The sequence below is a fragment of the Haliotis rufescens genome, unplaced genomic scaffold (genome assembly GCF_023055435.1).
Source record: "Haliotis rufescens isolate VD_foot unplaced genomic scaffold, xgHalRufe1.0.p SCAF_38, whole genome shotgun sequence".
In the NCBI taxonomy this organism is placed as follows: Eukaryota; Metazoa; Mollusca; class Gastropoda; order Lepetellida; family Haliotidae; genus Haliotis; species Haliotis rufescens.
This window is the reverse complement of record NW_025964090.1, coordinates 4,238,460-4,263,779: the sequence shown is the minus strand read 5'-3', so window position 1 is coordinate 4,263,779 and position 25,320 is coordinate 4,238,460. Positions and strand designations below refer to the sequence as shown.

General features: G+C 39.4%; 1 protein-coding gene across 2 annotated transcripts; it reads right to left on the bottom strand.

The window, feature by feature from the left end:
• Positions 1–288: 288 nt before the first annotated feature.
• Positions 289–23,314, bottom strand: LOC124113790 (RNA-binding protein FUS-like). 2 transcript variants are annotated; one of them, XM_046474307.2, is made up of 18 exons: positions 23,191–23,314; positions 21,325–21,364; positions 20,746–20,794; positions 20,322–20,481; positions 20,046–20,168; positions 19,275–19,469; positions 18,152–18,197; positions 12,582–12,625; positions 10,384–10,422; positions 9,723–9,746; positions 8,227–8,333; positions 7,735–7,864; positions 5,843–5,929; positions 5,306–5,359; positions 4,570–4,633; positions 3,451–3,545; positions 1,667–1,850; positions 289–526 (listed from the first exon to the last, which is right to left on the bottom strand). In XM_046474307.2, the coding sequence occupies exons 1-18, from the start codon at positions 23,201–23,203 to the stop codon at positions 481–483; spliced, it is 1,500 nt and encodes a 499-aa protein (XP_046330263.1). In that variant the 5' UTR covers positions 23,204–23,314; the 3' UTR covers positions 289–480. The 2 variants fall into 2 exon arrangements, with proteins under 2 accessions (XP_046330263.1, XP_046330264.1); XM_046474308.2 differs by lacking the exon at positions 9,723–9,746.
• Positions 23,315–25,320: the final 2,006 nt, after the last annotated feature.

Here is a 25,320-nt window from a genome sequence, read left to right as displayed (position 1 = left end):
CCCAGTCGTCTAAGGCGCCGCAATTCGCTGTACAGAGTTGCGTCCCTTGGCCACGCCAGAAACCTATGATTGGGGGTTCCAATCCCGATTTCACCCCGATTATGTTTCTAGGATTGTCAGCACCATACCAATGCTCGTGGGTTTTACGAAAGTGGTTAACGTCTGAGACCTGCATCACTTCGGGCTGTCCTCCCACATTAAGTTGACATGCCGTGATATAACTAGAATACTGTTAAAAGCAGCGTGAAACCAACTCACTCATGGTACACAGAACAAACACAATGACCATAGTTTTACTGTACAAATTTAATGACATTACATGTTACAACAAAGTCAATGGAGATGGACATGTTATTCATGATCAAGCAAGGTAAACAAATTGTCAAGAGTAAAAGGATGGATGATGAACACTTAAAATGAGATGATGGCTAAAATGCTCTTCTCTGAAGACGACTTTTCTAGCCGGCAGATGAGAAACTTCTAGTATGGTTTGGGTCGCCGGTCGCCTCTGTCTCCTCGGTCCATTCTGAAAATGAAATGTATAATTAGTGGCTGCTCGTTTGTTCCACTGGGACAGGGAAAATAAATAGGTATTCAAGAGGATTGGTTGGTTGGTTGTTTACCGCCGCACTCAGCAATATTCTAGTTATATGACAGCGGTCTGTAAATAATCGAGTCTGGACCAGACATTCCAGTGATTAATATCATGATCATCGATCCACGCAATTGGGATCGATGACATGTATCAACCAAGTCAGCGAGCCTGACCACCCGATCAGGTTAGTCGCCTTTTACGACAAGCATATTATTAAAGAGGAAGGCCTATCAAGCAGAATATACGTTGGTTAGATGTAAATACCTGTCAAATTCAATATCCAAGGTTACTTCAAAAACTGAAAGCCTAATGCACAAGAACGCCATATTATATACTGTACATCATGACATTAATGCAGGGAATGCCGAGATAAGGTGTCAACTAAGGGTATACGGCTTTTAAAGTTTGTTGCATTGTTAGTTACAAAATGTTCTGTCAAAACAGCAAGATTATGAATCCCAACAAGGTCTGCGTTGATGCAGAAAACCTCAATAGCCGACACAAATTTAAATATGCAATATAATTTCTTTACTGCGCCAGTCATTCACTCAGTCAAAACTAGTAAATTATTGCTAAATCCTGTCTGAAGATCACAATTTGAAACAACCATTCTATAACAAAATACAATTGATATTATAACGAAAATCTAATGTCCAAAAATAGAACATCTCTTGAAGTTCAATATTTTTTTTTATTCTTTTCAGAAAATATATTCAGATATCAAATTCAAACTTTGCACTTCACCTCACCTATTAGAAACGAAAGTCTTCCTTAAAGAATCCATGTAGCAGTTCTTAAGTTATAGGTCACACAAAAGTTTAACAAAAAACATTCTAAGTTCAAAACATCCACATATCAAAATCCAACTTTGTACTGCACCTCTTCCCTAAATTTAGTTTGGCTGGACCGGCTGGACCGGCTGGACCGGCTGGACTCAACAAGTATTTACAGGCTAAAACTGGACCACTGTTGACCGCAGCATTACATAACATTGACTCATGATTGATCCATTGTCTCAAGGTGGTGACAAATCAGGAATTCTCTAATGATTCCCATCTTAGTCTCACTAACCTTCCATCCCGACCTCCTCTGCCCCGGTCTGGTCCGCCCCGCATACCACCCCTGAATCCGCCGCGTCCTCTGTCGGGTCCACCTCCACGTCCTCCTCCGAACCCGCCTCCTCTGGGTCCACCCCGGGGACCACCACGTCCACCTGGTCCTCCACGGCCAAAACCACCACGACCACGTCCACGGCCTGAAAAGTTATGAAATTATGAAAAAATATTACAAAAATACATCAGTGCAGTTGAATGATCAATGCATTCCAGCAATAACGAGAGCATACTGACAATGCAATAGTTTTCTGTACACATGTCAAGTTTGTTTTAATACATTCAAACGGGATCTTGAGGGGGATAAAACAATGAACTTACAAAACTCTTCTACAAAACTTTCTATCACAAAAACATCTTGCTGGGTACCCAACACAGATGCATAGACAGAGCAACTCAGTTCAACAACAGCAAGAAATGTACTCAGGGTTTCATTCTTGATTATTCTGTTGTGATATAACCTGGATGCGATCCCAACCACATCTTACATAAGGAAGTGACTGCATCATCTACCAGAGAATTAGTCCTCATCACATACTATTCAATGTAAAGGACCACCCAATTCTTTCCTATTATTAGTCTGGGACAAAAAGTTCTGAGTTGAACTTGGCGCTTGGCATAATTTTTTGATAGTTTTTCAGTGTTATCATATGGTCTATAACACGTATTAGCTGAGCTTTCTAGACTGATCTGAATGTTACGAGACTGGATTCGGACTTGTAGCTAAAGTAACAGACTGTATTACAACATCAAATCTGTAAGGCCGCACTCAGCAATATGACAGGTCTGTAAATAATCAACTCTGGACAGGACAATGCAGTGATTGAAATGAACATGGATCCAGGCAATTGGGATGGGATGCGATAACATCAATCAATCAAATCAGCAAGCCTGACCACATGATACCGTTAGCTGGCTCCTAACACGGGTTGCTGAAGAACAATTCTGACCAGTATCTTCATGGAGTCATAAATTGATAGTATGTCTATTTTCTTAGAATTGTGTCATTTGAAAACAGGAATAGTGGCATGTATGACAATAGAAAATAGTAGCAATGGATGGACAAGATTATGATTAGTTTTGGCTTGATCCCAGAAGTTAAACTATGTGAAAAATACAACCTAGAAAAGGGGTTTAACACTGTGTCTGTGTGTGTGTGTGTGTGTGTGTGTGTTTTTGGTGTGTGTCTGTGTCTGTCTGTCTGAGTGAGTGAGAGAGATAGTATCAACATGGATACCCCACTGAGAGATGCAGTATTCTGGCCAGTCCTTATTTTACCCCCTCAATGCCGAACGCCAGTCAGGGTAAGGAATACCATTTGTTTGTTTCTTGTTTAACGCTGCACTCAGCAATATTCCATCGATATGACGGCGGTCTGTAAAATAATCAAGTCTGGACCAGACAATCCAGTCATTGACATCGTGAGCATCTATCCACGCAATTGGGATCGATGGCATATATCAACCAAGTCAGCGAGCCTGACCACCCGATCCCGTTAGTCGCCTTTTACGCCAAGCATAGTCGCCTTTTACGGCAAGTATGAGTTGCTGAAGACCTATTCTACCCCGGAATCATCATGGGTCGTAAGGAGTACCAACTTATAGTATGATGTGTCTGGGGATTGAACCCCCGACCGGGCAGATGCTCTCTCCACTAGACCATGGATGCTACTGTGAACCCTACCCCTTCACTACCAAGAGCAAAAAAAAAATGTAAAGTGGTGATCTCTTCTATAGTCCTTACCTCTATCATCATCGTCATCTCCCATGCCTTCAGGTTTGGGAGTGTTGCACAAGTTGCAGTTGTGTCTCCAGCCAAAGTTGTTGTTACCACAGTCACTGAAACAGATAAGACGTCCACGTGTCATTTATTCAAACGGTGTCATACCATAGAACAATCTCAACCATCACCGCTGAAGCATTTGTGTTGAAACGAGACGCCATGCTCTCCAAGGCACCACATCTCCCAAGATCATTCCCGCTTATATCCATAATATGTCAGTATCATACTCATTCTCATGGATATAAAAGTAATTAATGTCCAACGCATGAAGAACATTTGGCTTAAAGTACTCACGGAAATGAAAAAACTGTTTTTTTTATCTCAGATTTTAAATAAATGCAGTTAATATACAAAATATATAAATATTCAAACAACTCAATTAGTACTTATTGGGCCTTGGCACAAATACAGCGTATCAAAGGTTTTTATGTCTTTTTACATGTAAAAGTGTGTAAAAATATGAACAAAACAGACTATTGTGAAACTGAGCATAACCAGGTGTTAGTAGATCAAGGTGAATGTCCATGACCTATGACACCTTGACAGGTGAAAACAGGTGCTCGAAACCCATGTGCATGTGATTTGTGAGTGGTTAGTGATTTGTGAGTGGCATTGTGGGATAGTGAATCATCGTCAAAATATCAGAACGTAAAAGTAACATTCCCTTCTCAAACAACAACTTACATGTCATTATTATTATATACATAAACATAGCTGTTATTTTTATTGTTGTTTTGAAAACTTTTTTCCAGGTTAATTTGCATAATGCCTATAGCCTGTTTCTGCCATGTCAATTTGGACTTAGTTTTATTTTTGAATGTTGAAAGTGCCTACAAATTACCTCCTGTAAAATACATTTTGTATTGAGCACCGAGATAAAACTAGCAAAACCAGACTAGTACTTTTCCAGTTGTTTTGTTATTTCGTATTTACATCTACGTAAGGCTTTGTGTCGATTATTAAATCCAGCAAAACAGGTTTTTTTCATTTCCATGAGTACTTTAGTGATAAAACTGATATACTGCTAAAGTAAAGCTGAGACCACACTCTGACTGAAGTATTGTGTATACAAACAAGTACCTGTTGGGGCAGTCCCAGTCTCCCTGTCTGCCACCACCACCGCCGCCACCTCCCATGCCGCCTCCTGCAAAAAGGTCAACAATATTATGGTAAACAAAATTCAACAACTGAAAAGTTAACTCTTCTGATGGAACATTCAAGTTGACAAAAGTGGGGTCATTTCTTAAAACAAGAACTACAAACTACTTGGTGATCTTTACTCTCAGCATGGTGTTGGGGTGCTTGTTCGGAAATATTTACAAATTATCCTGCGAGTGAATTTGATTTGTGCTTAATGCACATTCAAAAGACGTTAAGTTCCTATTTCAGTCAAAAAGCAACACAAAGTCATTGCCCAACCATCTTAACAGCAAGGTTGAAATTTGCTCCATACCAAATTCATGAATGGGCGTCTCAAAGTTTTGACAAATTTTTTTCAGTAAAAAACACTATAATTTTCTATTTTGCTACATGCGCACACAAAACTGTGTTCATGTTTGCATAAGCAAATCACATGATTGTTTATACATGACAGGTGTCAGATACTGCAACAAAGCTAACAATGATAATTTCTTCCCTGTGATACAATATGTGCAATGCAGGTCTTTCTCATTGGGATGATGCCTGCCGAACACTGCCGATTAATTCCCACAAAGGATAACTATTTGGTATTTGAAAGTAACTCGTCAAACTGCAGCATATTGCTTTGGATATTTCCTGAATTAATCCCTTCTGAACATGCTGAAGTGAGGCTTACCCCGGGGTCCTCCACGACCACCACCACCGCCGCCGCCACCACCCCGGCCACCACCTGCAAGCACATTGGCAACAAGGTGAACATGGTGTACATGGTGAAGTCAAGGAATATTTCGCTTACACGTTCAATTTACAATATGAATATTAAAAGGGATCTGACGAACAGTTTTTCTGTTTATTTAACACTCAGCAATATTAAAGCTTTATGACGGCAGCCTGTAAATAATAGGCCACTTGACCAGACAATCAAGTGATCGATATGGTGAACAATGATCCACACCGTGGAGGTATGACCAACACAATCAACAAAGTACTGAGAGTCCAAATGATCCATTATGACCTCTTATGACCGGTATAGGTTGCTGGAAACATAACTCAGAATCCCTGACATAACTTCAGTGTTTGTATATACAAAAATATGAAAGTTATTTGAAAGTATAGGTATGAATAGTTCATGCCATCAAGCAGAGAACACACGCTAGTGACACTTTCCTTTCAACTGTGTTCTAACGCACATATACAAAGAAAGATGTAATACCTCCTCGGCTGCCACCACGACCACCAAAGTTTCCAACTGGTCTCTGGGCTAATTCAACACTGATGGTCTTCCCGTTGAAATCTTTCTCTGAAATAGATTTCGTAGAAACTTTAGTATGATACATTTTCAGATTTTGTAATAATTTCACTTGGCAAAAAATGAAAACAACAACAACTGCTGTTCATTAATCAATCAACTACACCATAAGGATGTAAATTGAAAATTATGCAAACAAGTATTTGTCACAGAGTGACGAAATATCCCCCGCCATATACACCATAGTACCAAATATGAAGACAATCCAGCGATTAGTTCTTGAGATATTGTGGCAACACCGTTTTCTAACTCCAAAAGCAGATTTGCCTGCTGTGACCTTGAAAATGGGGTCAAGGTCACCAAATCTGACAGGTGTATGCGGTGTCTGTATATACACTATAGTTCCAAATATGAAGACAATCCAGCGATTAGTTCTTGAGATTTCGCGGCAACACCGTTTTCTAACTCCAAAAGCAGATTTGCCTTCTGTGACCTTGAAAATGGGGTCAAGGTCACCAAAACCGACTGGTGTCTGCGGTGTCTGTATATACACCATAGTTCCAAATATGAAGACAATCGAGAGGTTTAGTTCTTGAGATATCGCGGCAACACTGTTTTCCAACTCTAAAAGCAGATTTGCCTGCTGTGACCTTGAAAATGGGATCAAGGTCACCAAAACCGACTGGTGTCTGCGGAGTCTGTATATACACTATAGTTCCAAATATGAAGACAATCCAGTGTTTAGTTCTTGAGATATCGCGGCAACACCGTTTTCCAACTCCAAAAGCAGATTTGCCTGCTGTGACCTTGAAAATGGGGTCAAGGTCACCAAAACCGACTGGTGTCTGCGGTGTCTGTATATACACCATAGTTCCAAATATGAAGACAATCCAGTGTTTAGTTCTTGAGATATCGCGGCAACACCGTTTTCCAACTCTAAAAGCAGATTTGTCTGCTGTGACCTTGAAAATGGGATCAAGGTCACCAAAACCGACTGGTGTCTGCGGAGTCTGTATATACACCATAGTTCCAAATATGAAGACAATCCAGTGTTTAGTTCTTGAGATATCGCGGCAACACCGTTTTCCAACTCTAAAAGCAGATTTGTCTGCTGTGACCTTGAAAATGGGATCAAGGTCACCAAAACCGACTGGTGTCTGCGGAGTCTGTATATACACCATAGTTCCAAATATGAAGACAATCCAGTGTTTAGTTCTTGAGATATCGCGGCAACAAACAGGTGGGACGTACGGACGGACGTACGGACGGTCGTGAATACTATATCCCCCGCTTCGCGCTTTCGCGCGGCGGGGGATAATAAAACCCAGGTAAGTTGATTTTCACAAGATTTAGAATTTGTGAAACTATGTGTCCTTTCAGTTACAAATAGTACAACACGAACTGCTTGACATCTGTAACATGGCCTTTTCAACAATACATTGTATTTTCCTATTCCAGCATATTACACATCAAAGAATACAATTATGAAGCAAGGTCCTTTCCCAGGTTGATTTGATTGTCCACAACTGCTTATTTGGTTACATACCAGTTTGAACAAAAAAAACCAAACAAAAACAAAAACAAAACACCCCCCCCCCCTCCCCCCAAAAAACACCGCCTGCACCATATTTTCCAATGCCATTGCCTGAGAACCAGTTCTTGTTTTCTTAAAAACCGTAATAATCATGACAATGCATCCTGTAGAGAAGTGATTCTGTTGCTAGGAAACTAGATGTTGATAGCATGTGCAACTGTCCATGTTATTGATCAGCACACAATCTGCCAGCACATAATTATGGTGCAAGGCCCAACTAGGGTTATATTAAATGCAGTGTTCGATATTCGTGAGTGCTTACTGTCAAACCAGTCAATCGCGGCCTTGGCTGTAGAAGGATCATCAAACGTCACAGTAGCTTCTCCTTTAGGCTTGCCAGACACCTTATCTTTGTAGATCCACACTTTGGGCTTTCCTGTTCTCTTGTCAGTCTGAGAAGAACAGTTATGAACATATAAAAATTCAATTAAATGAGTTGTCGCAAGAAATTGTCTCCCTACAGACAATGTTTCAGCATCAGATCAGAGTGTATGTTCAAGCATTGATGTAAATACGCCAGATTTGCTGCTGTTACTATCAGAGCAAATCAGCTGGGCCCTTCTACAAAGCAGTCTTAGTGGTAACATGATTGCAACTCCAATACATAGCCTCACAACATCGTCTGATTGTAGCACTTTCATCACTTTGGAGAACAGAGCCCAGAAGGTCAGTTATGATTTGTTATTTCATACCCAACAGATTTGAACATGATATTGATTGGCGTTTCAGTTTACAGATGAACAGTGCCGCATACCTTAATGACACCGATGCTGCCGAAATGTTGAACCAATGCTTCTTCTACCACATCTTCTCCCATGCCAGACACGAAGATTGTATCATGTTGTGTCTCCATCTCACGATCTGAAAGAAATCAACGTTTTCACAGAATTCACACACCATTGCCTACGACAAATACATTGACACCCCACCGAGACACAGTATACTGACTGAACAGACCACTCCTTGTTTTATCCCCTTAATGCCAAGCGTCAGGCAGGGTAATAAGTACTAGAAGCCTGAAGTCATTGACATGTAAGATTAAAAACCTTTTCATCACCTGGCACGGTCGCTCAGTGGGAAAAACAGTGGGTTGGTTACAATACATGTGTGGGTGCAGGTTCAATTCACATCGAAGAATCGTGACTTTTAATCAGTGTAGAAGATGCCTTGGATGCATATTCAAAGGATGATTCTAAATCTTTGATAATTAACACTACTTTTGTGTGTGTGTGTGTGCGTGTGTGCGTGTGCGTGTGCGCGTGCGTGGGGGGTGGGGGGAAGAGTTCAAAATGCTGATAAACATGAAAGGCAGACAAGATCTGAGAAATCTCGACTACCTTTGTACCGTATATGACCGCGGATAAGCCGCAGTATTATAATACAGTATTGCTTCTAGAGTGAGAGCCTTGTTTAGATTGAGGGTGGTTTGTAATGCGGTTTGATGTGTTAGGTAGTGTGTGCAGTGGATGAGTGCATGTTCTTGGATTTCTAGTTGTTTGCAGTGTGGGCAGTTACCTGTAGTGTGTTTTTTTAGGTGGTTATTTAGGTTGGTATGTCCTGTTTGGAGTTTAGTGATTACTTTGTCGATTTTTTTGGATGGATGGAGAATTTTGGGTTTGGTTAGTGGTTAGCTGAGCACTTTTTTGATTTGGCTATTTGAGTTTAGATATAGGTTATGCCATTTTTTTGTGATTTTTTGCTTGTTTGTAATTTTAATTTCTGATTTTGAGATGGGTAAGTTTAAGCTTATTTCTGGGATTTTGAGGGATAGTTTAGCCAGTCAATAAAAATATTCCAACTTTTATACATCTATGCAGTAACTCACCAATTTACTTCACTTCAACTTCAAAAATTGCCGCCACTATCGTATGTTAATCCAATTGAATTAAATAAACTATGAACAAATTAAATGACCATCACTTACTCACAGGCTTCTGCAGTTTATAAAACTAATCTCTCGAAAACAAAAGAATTAAGCCCCTACTCCAAACACGATCGGTAAGCACACACAACTTGAAAGTGTTTGTGTAAACACCAATCGGCCCGTTATTATCAGTGCTCATTTCCTTGTGTACCGTGTTGCTTTTTAAACAACAGGAAGCAATCACAGTGGTCACAGGAAACAGCTGATCACATGTTTTTGCAAATGGCGAACGGAATAACTCGCCGCTACAGTTGTTTATTTGCCCCTTTCAATTAAGGTAGATACTTGTTCACTATCAATTTTTGATTTTTGCAAAACGTACGTACCTGTAGTAGCTTTGGCGATTTCATCTGTGAATTATATATTGTTAAATGTAAAGATTGTGGAGTTTATGAAGAACGATAAACTTGGAAACAATTGAAAACTTATGATCTTAAGTAGTAATATGCATAACATTCTTTTAATAATGACAACATTGGTGTATAATAATAACTTTATTGATAATTTTAACTTGATTCCAAACTTTCGGGTTGTAAACTATCAGAACCGTCATTTAGGCGATGTTTCTGTCGGATCACAATCTAAAAATACTATCGTGAAAGTATCCCGTGGATAAGCCGACCCCTTTCTACATAATCTTTTTTCTGGTCCTCAAAATTCGGCTTATATGCGGTCATATACGGTAGTTTATTAACAAAATGAAGGCCCTGTAAAAACAAGAGGATGACGTCACTATAGGTTTAAAAGATTTGGTTTGTTTGTTGTTTAACACCGCACTCAGCAATATATACAATCATATACATCGCTCATGCATTTGGGATCAATGACATGCATCAACCAAGTCAGTGAGCCTGACCTACCGATCCCGTTAGTCGCCTCTTACGACAAGCATAGTCACCTTTCACAGCAAGCATGGGTTGCAGAAGACCTATTCTACCCCGGATCCGGTCTATAAGAAACAGTTAAAATCAAAATTTGAAGACTCACCAGATCCATATCTGCCACCACCTCCTCCTCCCCCTCCACCTGCAGAGAAAAGGAAGAAACTTGGATGAAGGCTCTGTAGAAATCAGTACATTGCAGCAACTAACAAAACCAGACACAAGCAGTGGAAGACAAGCTGACCCCTCTGGATGCTAAATCCACCATATCTAAAACCTCATTGTTCAACCACGCATGTATCCAAACATGAAACACATGTAGCTTTCCTTTCAGCTACTGTAACCATGAAAACCCAAGACCCACAATATCTTCAGTTCAACTTCCCATGTTTACCTCTACCTAAGGTCACAACCTTGTAAAAAAAACACCAATCAGGCCAGCATATACAAGCCTACTCTAGTTGGGCATTATTTGCATATTAATGTTCACACAGCCCACAGGAAAGTGGTACAAGCTGAGGCAAAACTAAGGCAATGCACAATGTAGGGAAAAAACAGTAACAAGTGTGGTAGTTAACCAGGGCTCCAGTCCACAAACTGATCTTAGGGCAAGGATTGTCATAAGTCTTGCATAGTGCCGGAGTTACGATCATCTTATCGCTAAGATCGCTTTGTGGAATGAGTCCCAGAGTTAGAGTGAGCGTTCACCCTAGAGCAGCCTTTGTATTCCTTTACCTGCATGTCCACACCAGCTTGTAAATATGAATCCCCTGCAAGTGGTATTAAACTGTCAACCTGTGTGCAGCTTTCTGCATCACTGGGACAACCTTCAATATAGTGTAGTTGGCAGTTCAATCAACCACTTCGGTTTACTTAATCCCATGTGTTCAGGTTAACATGTACAGACTCCTGCGTGACAATTGTCATAAAGTTGAACTGTTGCACACAATTTCTTCGTAAGATGGTTACACCACTGGACATGATGAATGATGACAGTTGTAGTAGACCAACACATTGTTCACATTTCAGGTCTACAGCGATATTACTTTACCTGTGTACAACCTGAGGCCATTATTACCAGCTCTTTACATTGAACAACTTGAGCAGTCTACACAATTCAAACCCATTGAATTAGGATGCACTACCCACATAAGTCTCTTCAGTTTCAAGGACTCTTTCAAATCACATTGTCTCAGTTTAAGCACTCTTACATTGCAACCACTCAAAATATTGGTTGACCGGTTTTGGGTTAACATTTGTCATAAGCTGTCAGTCTAACTACAGTGGGTACATGTATCCCTATGTTTAACAGGAGTACACAAATATTTGAACGCTACAGGTCGTTAACTTCTTCAGTTGATCAAGGTGATGTTGGAGATGGAAACAGGTATATCTGTAAGACTATGGTTGCTCTGGACACTATGCAGGTTTTCCTATATCCTGGTTCCAGCATTATATTCTAGACACCAGGAGACCAACTAAAAACATAAAACATTGTATTCACCCATGATCAGGGTTGGTGGGGTCTTAAATCACAGTGTACATCTCAAAGGACCAGTAGTTTATCCGCAAATCTTGTTCTGTCACATACACCACCAATTCCAAATGCGTTGCAGATTTATCTCATGCATATTCCAGACCATTCATTGGTTCTTGTCATAATCCAATCTACAATAGTTGTCTTAGAAAGATGGCCATACATCACACAGCAGACTTCTCTAATGATCATGTGGTCTCTATTACAACAGGAATAGAGCCAAGGTGTCCACATGGATGCCGAAGTTCCTGGCTGTACAATCTGCATCGAGTATTGTTTAGACCCACAGGTTTTGTGAACATATCCCACATGGCAACTAGTCTTCTTCCAAGATGAAGTCAAGTTAAGAAATCTGCTACAAAAAAACCTGTGTCCAAATTGTGGACAAACCTAAATGAACACATGGTGTTTACACATCTTTCAGCAACATCCAATTCATCCAAATCAGTTCCACACAGTCTGTTCATCCCACACTTCCTGCGACTGCAATCTCCTCCTATGACCTTGGCCTTTTGTTCCTCCACTCCTCTTCCATATTTTGCGTCAACATTCAGAATATTTCCCTCCATGTTTGAACGGGTTTAGGTTAGATCATAGCAGTACACACTTCTCAAATTTTATCACTCAGAATACACGAAACAAGAAACACAAAAACATACAACAGGCAAGGTGGTTGAGTGTAACGCAAGGTGTCTCTTCCCACTACAGATTACTAGACAATAGAAAGTTGTGTGCCCAAAGCTGAGACAGCCTGGTCCTTGACTTACCACTACTATAACCACCTTTGTTGAACCCTCCTCGACTGCCGCCGCTGTGAACATTCATAGGTCAGACATTGTTAGACGGCACCTTCGGCAGCGTATCGATGCAGCATCGACAGTAAGCAACCATCAAAGTAGGGTATAACCTTCAGATTTTTTTTCGCATTTTTGTAACACCCAGTGGACAATTGCCACAAATACCATTGCTCTAAAGCAGTTTGTAGTTTTTAAGCATTGTTTAACCCCCTACCTAGCTGTGGCTCTGATATGTCACTGTACAAACCACCACACACAATTGTGGAGCAACATGAAACCTTTTTTTTTCTTAATTAAACATTCTTTGAACCATTTCCTACCTAAATTTGTATTAACAGCTGGAACACACCAAGAACCTGTCTCCATTGAATACCATCATTTTGGAGACTTTCTACATCATTGTTAGAAGTATTTCATGTAATCACGACAACTCAAAAGGCTGGTATAGTTCTGTGCTCACCATGACATTACAAGATTTTGCAATAATTCTTTGTATTCTGAAATCAATGAGTCATTAAGTATTGGTACCCTTGTATTTGTTTAAAACCTACTTGCAGCCAATTATACCTAATCTAAAAAAAATTAAAAAATTAAAAAATTAAAACCGGCTTAACATGTTCCATGAAAGATGGCTACCAGTTAACAGTAGCTGATTTCTCCCCAAATCTCCATTCTATAACAGAATGTGACCTGGCTTTGGAACTAATGATGTCTACACCTAATGTGTAGATGGACCATTATAGGGTCTTACAAAGCCTGCATGGATGACAAACCTGGATCAGCGATTCAAACAATATAGTTGTCATTGGGTATTCAATATATTTTTACTCATTAGTCCAGTCTATTTGGTTTTATTAACCGATGAGTAGGCTTTTTCTACGCTGTCAAAGTTTCAATAGACGAGATGGTGTACACTTGTGCATTAACCACAGCAGTAGAGTTCATGTATACACGATGCCTGCATTCAGTCAACAAGAAATAATCTGCGAAGACATGTGAAAGCAAGCTTAAAATGCTACATTCGGTAATTATGCACAGTGTTATACCACTGGGTAACTTCTTCACTTGATTGATAACAGTTTTAGTATCTACACCGAAACGTCGCTCCTAATTGCAATAAAGAAGTTGTTCTTCCATAAATCTTACCCTTACTTACATACTATTGGGTTATTGAATACCTATGCATATTTGTATGCAAGTAACGGAAAAATTAATTGGGTTAGAGTGATTCAGCTGGCATATTTGATGCTAATATGTAGCTGATCACAACTCTGCCTGGATAACAGAGTGAACATCAATCTAGCCATCCATGGTACAGGGGACACATCTAGTCAACCTGACTGCAGTTGTTTCGTCTTTTTTGTGTAACATCAATCAGCTACAGTCTTCTAGTTACTTGAGGCATGTGAATTATCAAATCTGGACTAGACAAACCAGTGATTGACATAATTGCAATGATATGCAATAAACTAAGTCACTGAGCAAAACAACCCAATCCGCCTCTTAGTCGCCTCTTATGACAAGCTGAGGTTGTTGGGGTCCTATTCAAACTCACAAAGTAGGGGATTGTTGTATTTGGCTTGGTTTGTTGTTTTACGCCACACTCAGCAATATTCCAGCTATATGACACCAGCCTGCAGTCTGTCTGGACCAGACAATACAATGATTGATATCATGAGCATCGAACACACAAATGGGATTGATGACATGCTTTAACATAGTCCCCTTTTACGACAAGCATGGGTTGCTGAATACCTTTTCTACCCATATCTTAACGGATCAGGAGATTGTTGTAAGTTACAAACAATGACATTCAGTCTTTCAGGATCAGCCTCATACTGTGACCACAACATTCAGTTTAAACCTTGAACAACCGATGAGGTAGGTGGACATAATCCCTACAGCAAGCCTTCTCATATCTTTAAATGTCTTAGTGACTGAGCTCAACTGGTTTGAAAATATCAATATGAAAGACATCATCTTCCATATTCTAACACCCCATATTTTCTTGAAATAATGTTTAAGATGATATAGTGAGAACTCCCTTGTATCAAACTTGAAGAATGTGACTTAAATCTGAAGAAAAGGGGAATAACTCATGGAACCACAAACTACAAAAGTTGAGATGTTTCCTGTGTTTTTTGTGTGCTCAATTTTACCTTTTCTCAATCTGAAGTATTTGCAAGAAGGAAAAGAATATTTTGGATCAAATATGTTATATTTATGAACAATTAATGTCAAACTGTTCCATCAAAACTACTCCATATACATAAACAGTTGAAGGATCTGTAATGTTGCAGAAAATATTCATGTAATGTTAAGGGCAAAGAGAGGTACTGGGGATTTGCCTCGTGAACAATTCCATCGGCTTCTTCGAAAAATCACACCATGTCAACTCTTTGCATTAACTTTGTCATGACCACCATATGAACATGTCTTTCTATCACACAACACTTGGGTGATCTCTAGTAGAACCCTTAAACACAACCTGTACAAGACAATCAGAGCCACAGTATAACAGCTTTTTTTAGTTGTTTATTTCAGTTTTTGTTGGTATATTCAACCCTTTGAACTTTTAAAGATAACTCACTGGACAGGTAAAGTTTTAGTTTATGGTTTATTGGTTTATTTTTGACACCATGTTCACACCAATTTTCCCTTTGGAAAATCATTTCCATAAATGTTTTGCAATCTTTCTTCAACACACCAGTTATCACTTGGATCAACACTTTTTTCATAAATGCTTTAGGAATAGCATTCTTAGCATTCCTATAAATACTTAAAGCACTTCATTTTTAAACATGAAAATAGACCAGACACTATAGACAAATTGGTATCGACTCAGGGAAAAATCCCTTGCACCTGCCCAAAGCAATTTATCCCATATGTTTAGATGTATACCTGCATGACACTGTCCTACGACAATGTCACTATATATTATTCATTATTCAGGATTGTCAAGTGTGACCTGGTTACAATTGTTTACATTGTTTGGTCCAAATGTTGAAAATTCACCACACGTACGTGAACCTAGACCAAACAGTGACAATTCCCACAAACGTGCAATGCACTCCGCTCAACTGATATACCATTAATTTGATTTGTTCGACCTTTTCCTGTTATGTATATAGTAAACAAACATGACATTTATCTGGACAATACAAATTTCTTCATTCTCAGACATTTTATCCACTAGTTATTGACAGAATGTCTTTTTCACCCTAGGTTTGCAACTTCTGCCAAACACTTCATAAATGTTGCTTCGACCATGAACTGACAAACTGAAAAAAAAATGCCCCTACTTGCACTGTAGATTTTAGTATTGTTCTTACACTACAGAAGAAATTCAGCTTGATTTTGTTGGACAATGACTAAGTGTCCAACAATACATGCAATGATTTAATACCCTGTAACTTTAATTTTGTCCGTTGTGTAACAGTGACCTCAGCAATGTTCAAGCTGTGATGGCAGTCACTAAAGAATTGACTATGGACCAGACAATCCAGTGATTGGCATCATGAGCATCAATCTAGATAATTGTGATACAATGACAAGCCTGATCGCCTTTTCTCTGTTAGTTGCCTTTTACGACAAGCATGGGCTGGGGAAAAACGATTCTAACCAGATCTTCATATGGGGGGGGGGGGGGGGCACGCCTGTATCTTGTGAAACATATCATTTTGTTTTATAGAAAGAACATTTGTGGACTGAAATACTTAAGGTATTGGTTGAAGCAGGCTCCTGGCTTATAATTTTAGTCCTTATTAGCGATAAAAACGAATTTATAAAAAGTTTTATCTGTGCATCTTCATCATTCAAACTCCAGGTAGTCAACTTCAGTTGGTCCTCAATACATACTTCACACTGGTTCATTTCCTGTTTAGATTATTCACATGCATTTTTAGAACCAGAAATAATGCTAAGAACAGTGGTTCTGTAAACCTCTGGCAGTTCTATTATGATCTCCCTAGCCAACAGACCACATTACTTGCAGTCATGTATATTCCTCTGCCAAATACTGAATTTGGTTTAACATAGACCAGTATTTCAAGGATTGTCAGATAGATGTGGGAGGAAATCGAAGAGTGGAGCACACAAAACATTTACCATGTTTGTCAAACATGGGCATGGTGCTGACAAACCTAGAAACATCAGAACAGGGATCGAACCCAGTCTTTTGGTTTCCCCTTTCTGACAAATGGGGTTATGAATAACAGGATATCTGCATCAAAATAATGAAATATGAATGTTTGAAAAACATAGTTGTGACTCAAAAATCATTTAATGTGAATCAATACTGTTCACGAACAAAATTGAACCACTCACGCTCGAATTGTCACGCAACACAATTTAACATGTTTATGTTACCTATGATTACCACACTTTGTTGTGAATACTGCTCAATAAAACATTTGATCTTTTAGGCATACCACCATGGCAGCTGCTCATGTTGTGTTCAGAACATGAAACCCACAGATTTAACAACCAGCCTCCACAAATAGCGCACATGCATATTTTAGTTGAACCATTAAGTTGTTGTTTTATGAATTCCTTACAATCTCTTCAGCTGCCACATGGCAGTGAAAGTTTTTGTATTAGTTTTTATGTGTTTATTACTGTCTGTCCAGTGAGCACCATCAAAAGTACACCAGTGATTTTCACCCAATGATTAACACTTTGATGTTAACAATCCTGCTAGAAACATTAAGAGAAACACAGAATCAAGTCATAACCAGATAACATTCAAGTCATGCGTTTCATTGGATGTGAACCTTTACAATTAAATACATGCCAACAAACCACTTTTCAAAATTTTACTTTAACTTGATATTTGTTGATAGGTACATACAGTAGTTACAATCTTGCTTTTCTGCAATTGCAGTTGCCCTTTACACTTCTATACATAGTAATGCCATCTCCATACATGGTGATGGTGTATTAATGGAAAACAAGGACTTGCAGGACTGCTTGGAATATTAATTACTTCTGTAACTGATTCTAAGATCAGACATTAACCAACTAATGCCATCAAACATGTCCATTTACTGATGAAATAACCAACATCAAGATAAAATGGTGATATTGTCGAGACATGAATCTGATCATATAGGACTTTCATGATTTCAACATTTCTTGAATATTCCAAATAACTTATCTTGTAATATATGAGACATGTTGTTTAATGATTAGTCAATGTCCTATAATAAGAATCAATCTGAAACTATTTGTATTTCTTTCATAAAAATCAATTAAAAACTTGAACCAAAATAAATATTTTCCCGAAATTAGACACTGCTACTAGTTATGTAGTCCCATAATTCTTAATGGTGATCCAAGGGTTAGTTAAAAATTTTAAGTTTGTACATTTTTTCGATACACCATAGAAGCCAGGGACTGAAATGTATCAGTGTTCACAGCTAACAGTTACCTAAAGATAATTCACTTGTTCAAAATGGCAGCATTGTTGCCAGGATTAAAAAGGGTTTAAGCAATCCTGCAAATCCTACGAATCATATTATAAAGAGGACAAAGATTCTTACCCATATCCTCCCCCTCCTCTGCTGCCACCGTCTCTTCCACCAGAACCTGAAGCACAAACAGACGAGCATTTTATAGCTGGCTGGTGCTGCCATTCATCTTACGAACAGGCACATCCAATGAGTTTGCTGTGTTGTCTTGTAGAACATATTTCTCAACTGCCAAGGTATATTTCAGATGAGCTCTTAACTTGTCATTTACCATAGTATACTATTCCAAACAGTCGTCATGGCTCAATTTGGAATCGTCATTTGGTGATAAAAAAATATGTTCGCATAATTTTCATTTAATATCTTATTAAACAGCATGATAATTTAAAATTGAATGGATGACAGTAACTTTTCAGAGTTCAACAAACTATAAAATAGAACAGAATGGTGAATAAAATCTCAATGGATAAAAGCATGCAAAACAAATGTATTCTCCCTGTCCAGTTAACATGACCCACACAAAGACTATCACATACAGGACTGTCCAAACACCAGACCGTAGCAGGCTGGTAGATGTCAAAACAAACAAGTTAAATGACACAAAACAAGCAAATTTTGAAGGGGTTTGAGGGGGAAAATACTGAACATGTTTCATTGAAATGAAGGAAGGCTTAGCTTTTATGAAATGTGCACTTTATATTAAAACCTTTGCCTTCAAATAATATTTACATAAACAAAACATGACATCCATATCATCTCAAATGACCGGAAAGGTGCAAAAAGACAACTATGGCATGGTTGTTTTAATATCATTCAAATGTCAATAGAAAGTATAGCGATTAATGCACAACCATTTGTTATTTTCTGACAGTCCTGTTGTTGAACACTACACACTACATTTATAGCAGTTGTAGTCCCATGTTACACCCTCCCCTCCCAAAACTGACCTTCCCATCAACAAACAAGTCTACTACAGTTATCACCACTATTAAATTACCTTGGTAACCACCTCCCTCTCGGCCCCCTCTTCCGGATCCATAACCTCCTTGTTGCTGGTACCCAGACTCGTTGCCATAACCACCTCCAGGTTGGCCCCCGTAACCCCCGGCTGACTGGCCCCCGTAACCCCCCGATTGTTGGCCCCCATAACCCCCTGATGAAGGACCACCCCCGTAGCCCCCTGATGACGGCTGACCTCCGTATCCCCCAGATGACTGGTCGCCGTATCCCCCAGATTGGCTTCCATAGCCGCCACTGCCGCCACTACTGGATGACTGGCTTCCGTATCCCCCTCCTGATGATTGGGTGCTATAGCTCTGCTGTCCACTACCATAGCCACCACTGGACGGCTGGTAGCTTGATGAAGCAGACTGACCACCCTGGCTATAGCCTGAAAGCACAAATGTTGGTTATGGAACATACAGAGCTTTAAATGAAAGATTCCCAGAGTCGCTTCGTACCACAAGTTTGGGGTCACACAACCATATGCATCAAGATTTAGCAACGGTAACAATAGTTACTAGATAATGTCAAAGGTGTCTGTTGGGCTAGTTAAAATCTTTTACATGGCTGCACCAACAGGGATAACCCCAGTGAGCTGGGTCATACATCGCTTTGAACAGTGTAACGGGAATATCATAACATATTAGCTGAAGTTGGGAGAGACAGAGTTTTTGTTTTGTTTGTTTAACGTCACACTCATCAATATTCCACTTCAATTTTGGCGGTTTGTAAATAATCAAGTCTGAACCAGACAATCCAGTGATGACATGTGCATTGATCTATGCAATAGGATACGATGACATGCAACAACTAAAATATCAATCCAATGCTATATCCCCATTAGTCACCTGTTATGGCAAGCATGGATTGCTGAAGACCTAGTCCAACCCCGAACTTCAAGGGTAACATCTAAGTAATGAAACTCTTAAGACATCTAAGAGGGCAACTGAGAAATTACTCTTACCCGACTGAGAATAGGATGATGGTGCCTGAGACGATTGTTGGCCATACCCACTGCTTTCTGATGACTGACCATAGCTGCTCTGACCGTACTGACCATAAGCGCTACTTGGACTGGTGGGCTGGGCTGCGAAAAACAATCATGATAACATCAATAACAGTATCGGGAAAACGCATACTAACATTTTCCAATAACATTCTCTTTTTTATTAAACCAAACCATTGCATGTGGAACAAACAGCAGCATAAGAACATCCATTGTTATGAGTTTGACAAATACCTGTTGGTTGTGCGTATGCACTCTGTCCGTATCCAGCCTGCCCATATCCGGCTTGTGTCTGCTGTGCGTATCCAGTCGTTGGGGTGGTGGTCTGGGCAGGTGCTGCTGACTGGGAGTATGACTGGTCATACCCACTGTAACTCTGCTGGCCATAGCTAGCCTGAAATCCAACCATAAAGTAAGAAAAGTAGCAAGTGGTTTTGCTTCAGACAATGGCATTAGGTAACTTTCAAGATTAGCGGTTGGTAATAAATACAACAAATCACACATCAGAAAACTCAGTTTTAGATGAATTTCTAACCTACTGTGTGTAAACAACTTCAACATCTATCAAGTACAACAGAATAATCTTGAAGTTGAACACTTGAATATTTCAGATTTCCACCTTGGGAAGTGACAAGTCTTGAGGATTAGGCATACATACCTGCTGCCCATAGGCGCTTGTTTCTGTTGAGCTGCCGTAGGCTGCATATCTACAAAGTAATAGAAGTGTAAGGTTGGCAAATCAAAGTCACATTAATTAGATACCAACCTTTAGAAATACTTTAATATAGGTCAGAAGAAATGCATGTCTGAATGCACTCAGCAATATTCCAGTTACATGAGCGTCAGTCTGAATAATTGACATGATTGAGTCCGGGCCAGAAATCCAGTGATTGACATGCAAAGTGGTGACATGTCACATCAAGACAACATGGATTATGTTAAGCTTGTATAGTACTAGCCATCTTCCAATTGGAAGTAAACGGCACAGGCCAAACAAAAACACATGGACATGCTCTAGTCACGTAACCTAAGTGAATCAAGACATTTATATAGAATCATGATTTCTTCTTTATATTCACACGAGAGGAAAATGCACTCTACCATATTGATAAACGACTTCACAGCATGATATGATACATCAATAATTCTATCCCTACTGGAATCAATATTGAAAATATGTTGGCTACATTTATTCAGAATTCATGTGCTGAGCAGTAACTTGTCAAACATCACTTACCCTGTTTGTGCTGCAGCCTGAGGCGGAGCGTAACTGTATGCTGGAACACAAACATTTCAACCGTGAGCAGTGAAATTTAACAAACTGCTGAAGGAGAACCATGGTTTGACATGGATAAATGTAAAAAAATACAAATCAGTGAACATGGCTTTGTTTGCACAAGGCAAACCAGTGACAACATAAAATGAAGCCATGTGCAGCTGCAGATAAGCTGTAAAACCATCTGATGAACCATGATGTACTTCTCTGCATTTTACTATCCAACGTCTATTGGTCATTGATAAACAGCAACTTATCTTCCAACAGTAATATGTAAATAACTGTATAACTTGACAGATTGTTCCCAGCATATAAGGAAAAACATGTGGCACTATTCTGAAAACTGTGTTCTCTGCAAGTTCTCATCACACATTCTCCAGCACCATCCAACAATACTTTCACCAACAGTTCAATCGATGCTGTATTGAACAGAATATTTTCGCAGAAATGTTCACTTAGAGCAGAACTGAAATATATCTATCTTGTAGTAAATAACATTTTGTGCTTAAATAGAGCAGAATTTGCAAATTCACTACAGAATTATAATGTGTGAGATGAAAAGTGATGTATAAAACTATAATGTGTAAACATATTTATTTATTTCATTTTGAAGTGATGTTGACTTTTGCATTATTGCTTACCGAAAGTGCATGTCTGAATGTTATTTGTTTATACGGGTCATCTTCTGATTCACTTTAAAAATGTATTCTTATCATGGATAAGATCCTTAGGGTGAGTTGTGTTGGGGTTTCCGATCAAGCACCAATTTACAATCAATAGGGTTAGTTACCCCTTTCCGATCAAGCACCCCTTACCGATCCTTAGGGTTAGTTGTGAGGTAGGTTATGGGTCAACTATACCATTGTCTTCGAGCTACATAATTCATGAAAATGTTAATGCCAGTATATTGGATTTGCAACACAAATCACCTTCAGGCCGAGGTATGTTGGTTGGCAATTAGACATCCCAATTTACTAAATTCCGGATAACTCAGTAACATCCTAAAAAGACTTGCAACAAACCATAAGAAAGTTACTCATACATGGAATTGTATCTACGTATCAGTGACCAGTTCATGTTGGATATCTAACCAGAACAAAAAAGAACTGATTTCCTCGCTAATGCAGAATCATTCCTAGGTTTCCTACTGATAAAACATCAGATAAGTAGAAATACCACAATTTGGAATATTAGCAAAGTTTGTGTCTTCAGGTAAAATAATTAGTACCAAATACGTAGTACGGAATTTCCAAGAAGGCCTAGTCATTAAATTACCACTGGAATGTGTTACGTTTCAATATGCGTCATAATGCAAGAAACCAACAAGTTCGATAAGGCCCTCCTTAAACAGGGCGGACATTCTTTAAAAACATCTGGGACACCTATCCCGATCCGATATGGATATGTGTACGTTCTACAATTTTAATGTAAATATGTACATAGCTTTAGCCTAGTCCGACAACTGCACATGCTCTGTGCCATGAGGAAGCCATGATTTGACTTCGTGTGAAGAAATCGTTTCAGGCCTTGTATTTCTGCATTTAGCGCCACGCATTTAGTGGTTGTGCAAAGAATTGTTATTCTAGCATAATATCGGAGTAGATAACATGACTGTATCCTATCTCATGGCTTGCATATACTGGTCATGTTATTTTGCTTTTGTTGTGTGCTAGCGGAAGCCATTGCCAAAATGGCGACAGCGTGGTTTGCTCAGAATGAGATGCATGCACTTTTGCCTTAATACAAAGATATTCTCTTGATCCATCACTGTTATTATCAAACTGCTATACATACTTACTATATACAAAATGTTAAGAAAATACTCACGAGCGTCTCCCATTGTTAGGTTCAGTTGTGTTTCTCAGCCACAAGTCTGAAGTAATGATAATGAGCGTGGCTGAAGAGCTGACCAATGAAATGCTAACTTTTTGTCACGTGACTCAAAACCAAGATTCGGCTATTCTCGACATAGATCGTCATCTTCCGTAAACCGAACTTCAATGGATGGATGCTCGCGTATATATATTCTGATGACTTGTTTTTAATTCGTTTTGTTTTCATGCTCAAGCCGAAATAAACAGCAGCAGCCTTTTCAGTGAGGATAGGCTATGATCAATTGGCAGTCATAGCAAGTCAGAGCAGTAAATTAAATCCCGGAATCCCCATGTTGTTTTTCCTTTTTCCTTCCTTGACAGCATGATGCGAGGTGAGGTGACGTGAACCTTACTTCGCGTCCAAGATTATTGCATTGATATAGCGACGTGCATGCACGTGTGTGTGTCTGCTTGTACTAGTCCGGACTGATGCCGATGTGCTAGCCCACTGAGATACCAAGCCGCAGTTTAACACCCAGACACAGTATACTGACTCCGAGCCGACCAGTCCTTTTAGCAGGAAGGGTAACAATAAGTACCACCTTTTTAAACGTCTTTTTGGTATGACGCGGCCGGGGATCGAACCCCGGACCTTCCGCCCTCTTGGCGGACGTTCTACCACTAGACCACGGAGGCGGCCCCTCTTAACTATATAAAGGCTGTGTAAATTGCCAGTCCCAGCAATTGTAATTCAAGTTGTTCAAACAAGAGCTGGTTTAGCCAAATACTCCAATTTATTTATTTAGAAGAAGACAAAGAAGAAAATTACACTGTAAAAAATATTTAGAATGTAAGCTCATAAATACATGTATAGATCTAAATATGTTTAGGAATGTGTTTAAATTTATTCATACATGTTTGCCACAAAATGCAAATTTTGTTGTATAGAATTTAAGCATGTTACAGAATGCTTTACCTTTACAAAATTGTGAAACTATACATGGAAGGGGAGACAATTCTACACGACAATGAGCCCCCGATGGCTGTTGCTGTTGCTGTTGGTTGGATTGGATTCATCTTTCCGAGGCAAGGGAGTTAACTGACTTTAAAAGTCCAGTTTCCACCCTTGCCGAACTAGGCTGGAATTACTGGGTTCGATCGTAGCGCCACCAGTGACTATTACCAGTTATGTCCCTTCTAAGCCTCTCTTATGGACCAATCCGATTCCACCTCTTGTATCACTTGCGTTTGCTTCACACAAAATGGTGGCACCCAGTCAGGACGATCTGATCGATAATAAAGGTCTATATTGTGATAAAACGCGTCTCACATCGCGAAATGCATCAAATCACGTGAACACCTTGATTAAAAACAGGAAAAGTTTTGGAAAATATCTGCTGACAACGAGTTGGCGGTGCACATGTTTTGCAAATCCTGCAACCAACAGAAATCTGCATGACCGGATTTCGATTTCGGTGCGCGATTTTGATTGGACTGTGTATAGATTCGTTAGTCTAGCCAAAACGTAACTCCATAATACCAGCCAAGTTCGGCAAGGGTGGAAACTGGACTTTAATAGTCAGTTAACACTCTTGCCTCGGGAAGATGGATTGAGTTTAGATTATGGGGGTGTAAGTAGGTCACGGGACTGTGCGAGACATTACGTTGTTTAGTACTTCCGGTGACAAACGGTGATGTAGGCATTGTAAGAAATTGACTGTAATTGTTGGTATTTTAGAAGTATATGTTATATGTTCTCATAAGAGTTATTTATCTTTTGCAGTTGGACCAGCTTTCCACGTTTGAGGGGAGAAAGCAACTCGGACTGTAACAGATCTTCAGATTTCTTTGAATATTTTGTGGTCAAGCAATACATTGCCTGTGAAAGAACAACTCTTGTTGTGTATACAGTTGTAAACATATTAAAGTCCTATCTGAAGTACTGGTTCTGTAAATGATTTCTGTGACAATCATAATACACCTTGTACACTGGACACTTGCTGGAATAGGACCTACTTGTCATCAACATGGTGTTGCAGAACATTCTAGGACTCTCATATAAAGTCCAGTGTGATTCTAGATACTGACACTAGTGACAGTGCATGCTGTTGAAAATATTCCAATTCACACTGGCACAGTAATT

Excerpts from the sequence above, each read along its gene's own strand:
- LOC124113790 (XM_046474307.2), bottom strand. Across the intron at positions 7,865-8,226 it reads GCAGCATCGGTGTCATTAAG|ACTGACAAGAGAACAGGAAA; the intron begins GTATGCGGCACT and ends TGTTCTTCTCAG. Across the intron at positions 4,634-5,305 it reads TGGTCGTGGAGGACCCCGGG|GAGGCGGCATGGGAGGTGGC; the intron begins GTAAGCCTCACT and ends ACCTTTTTGCAG.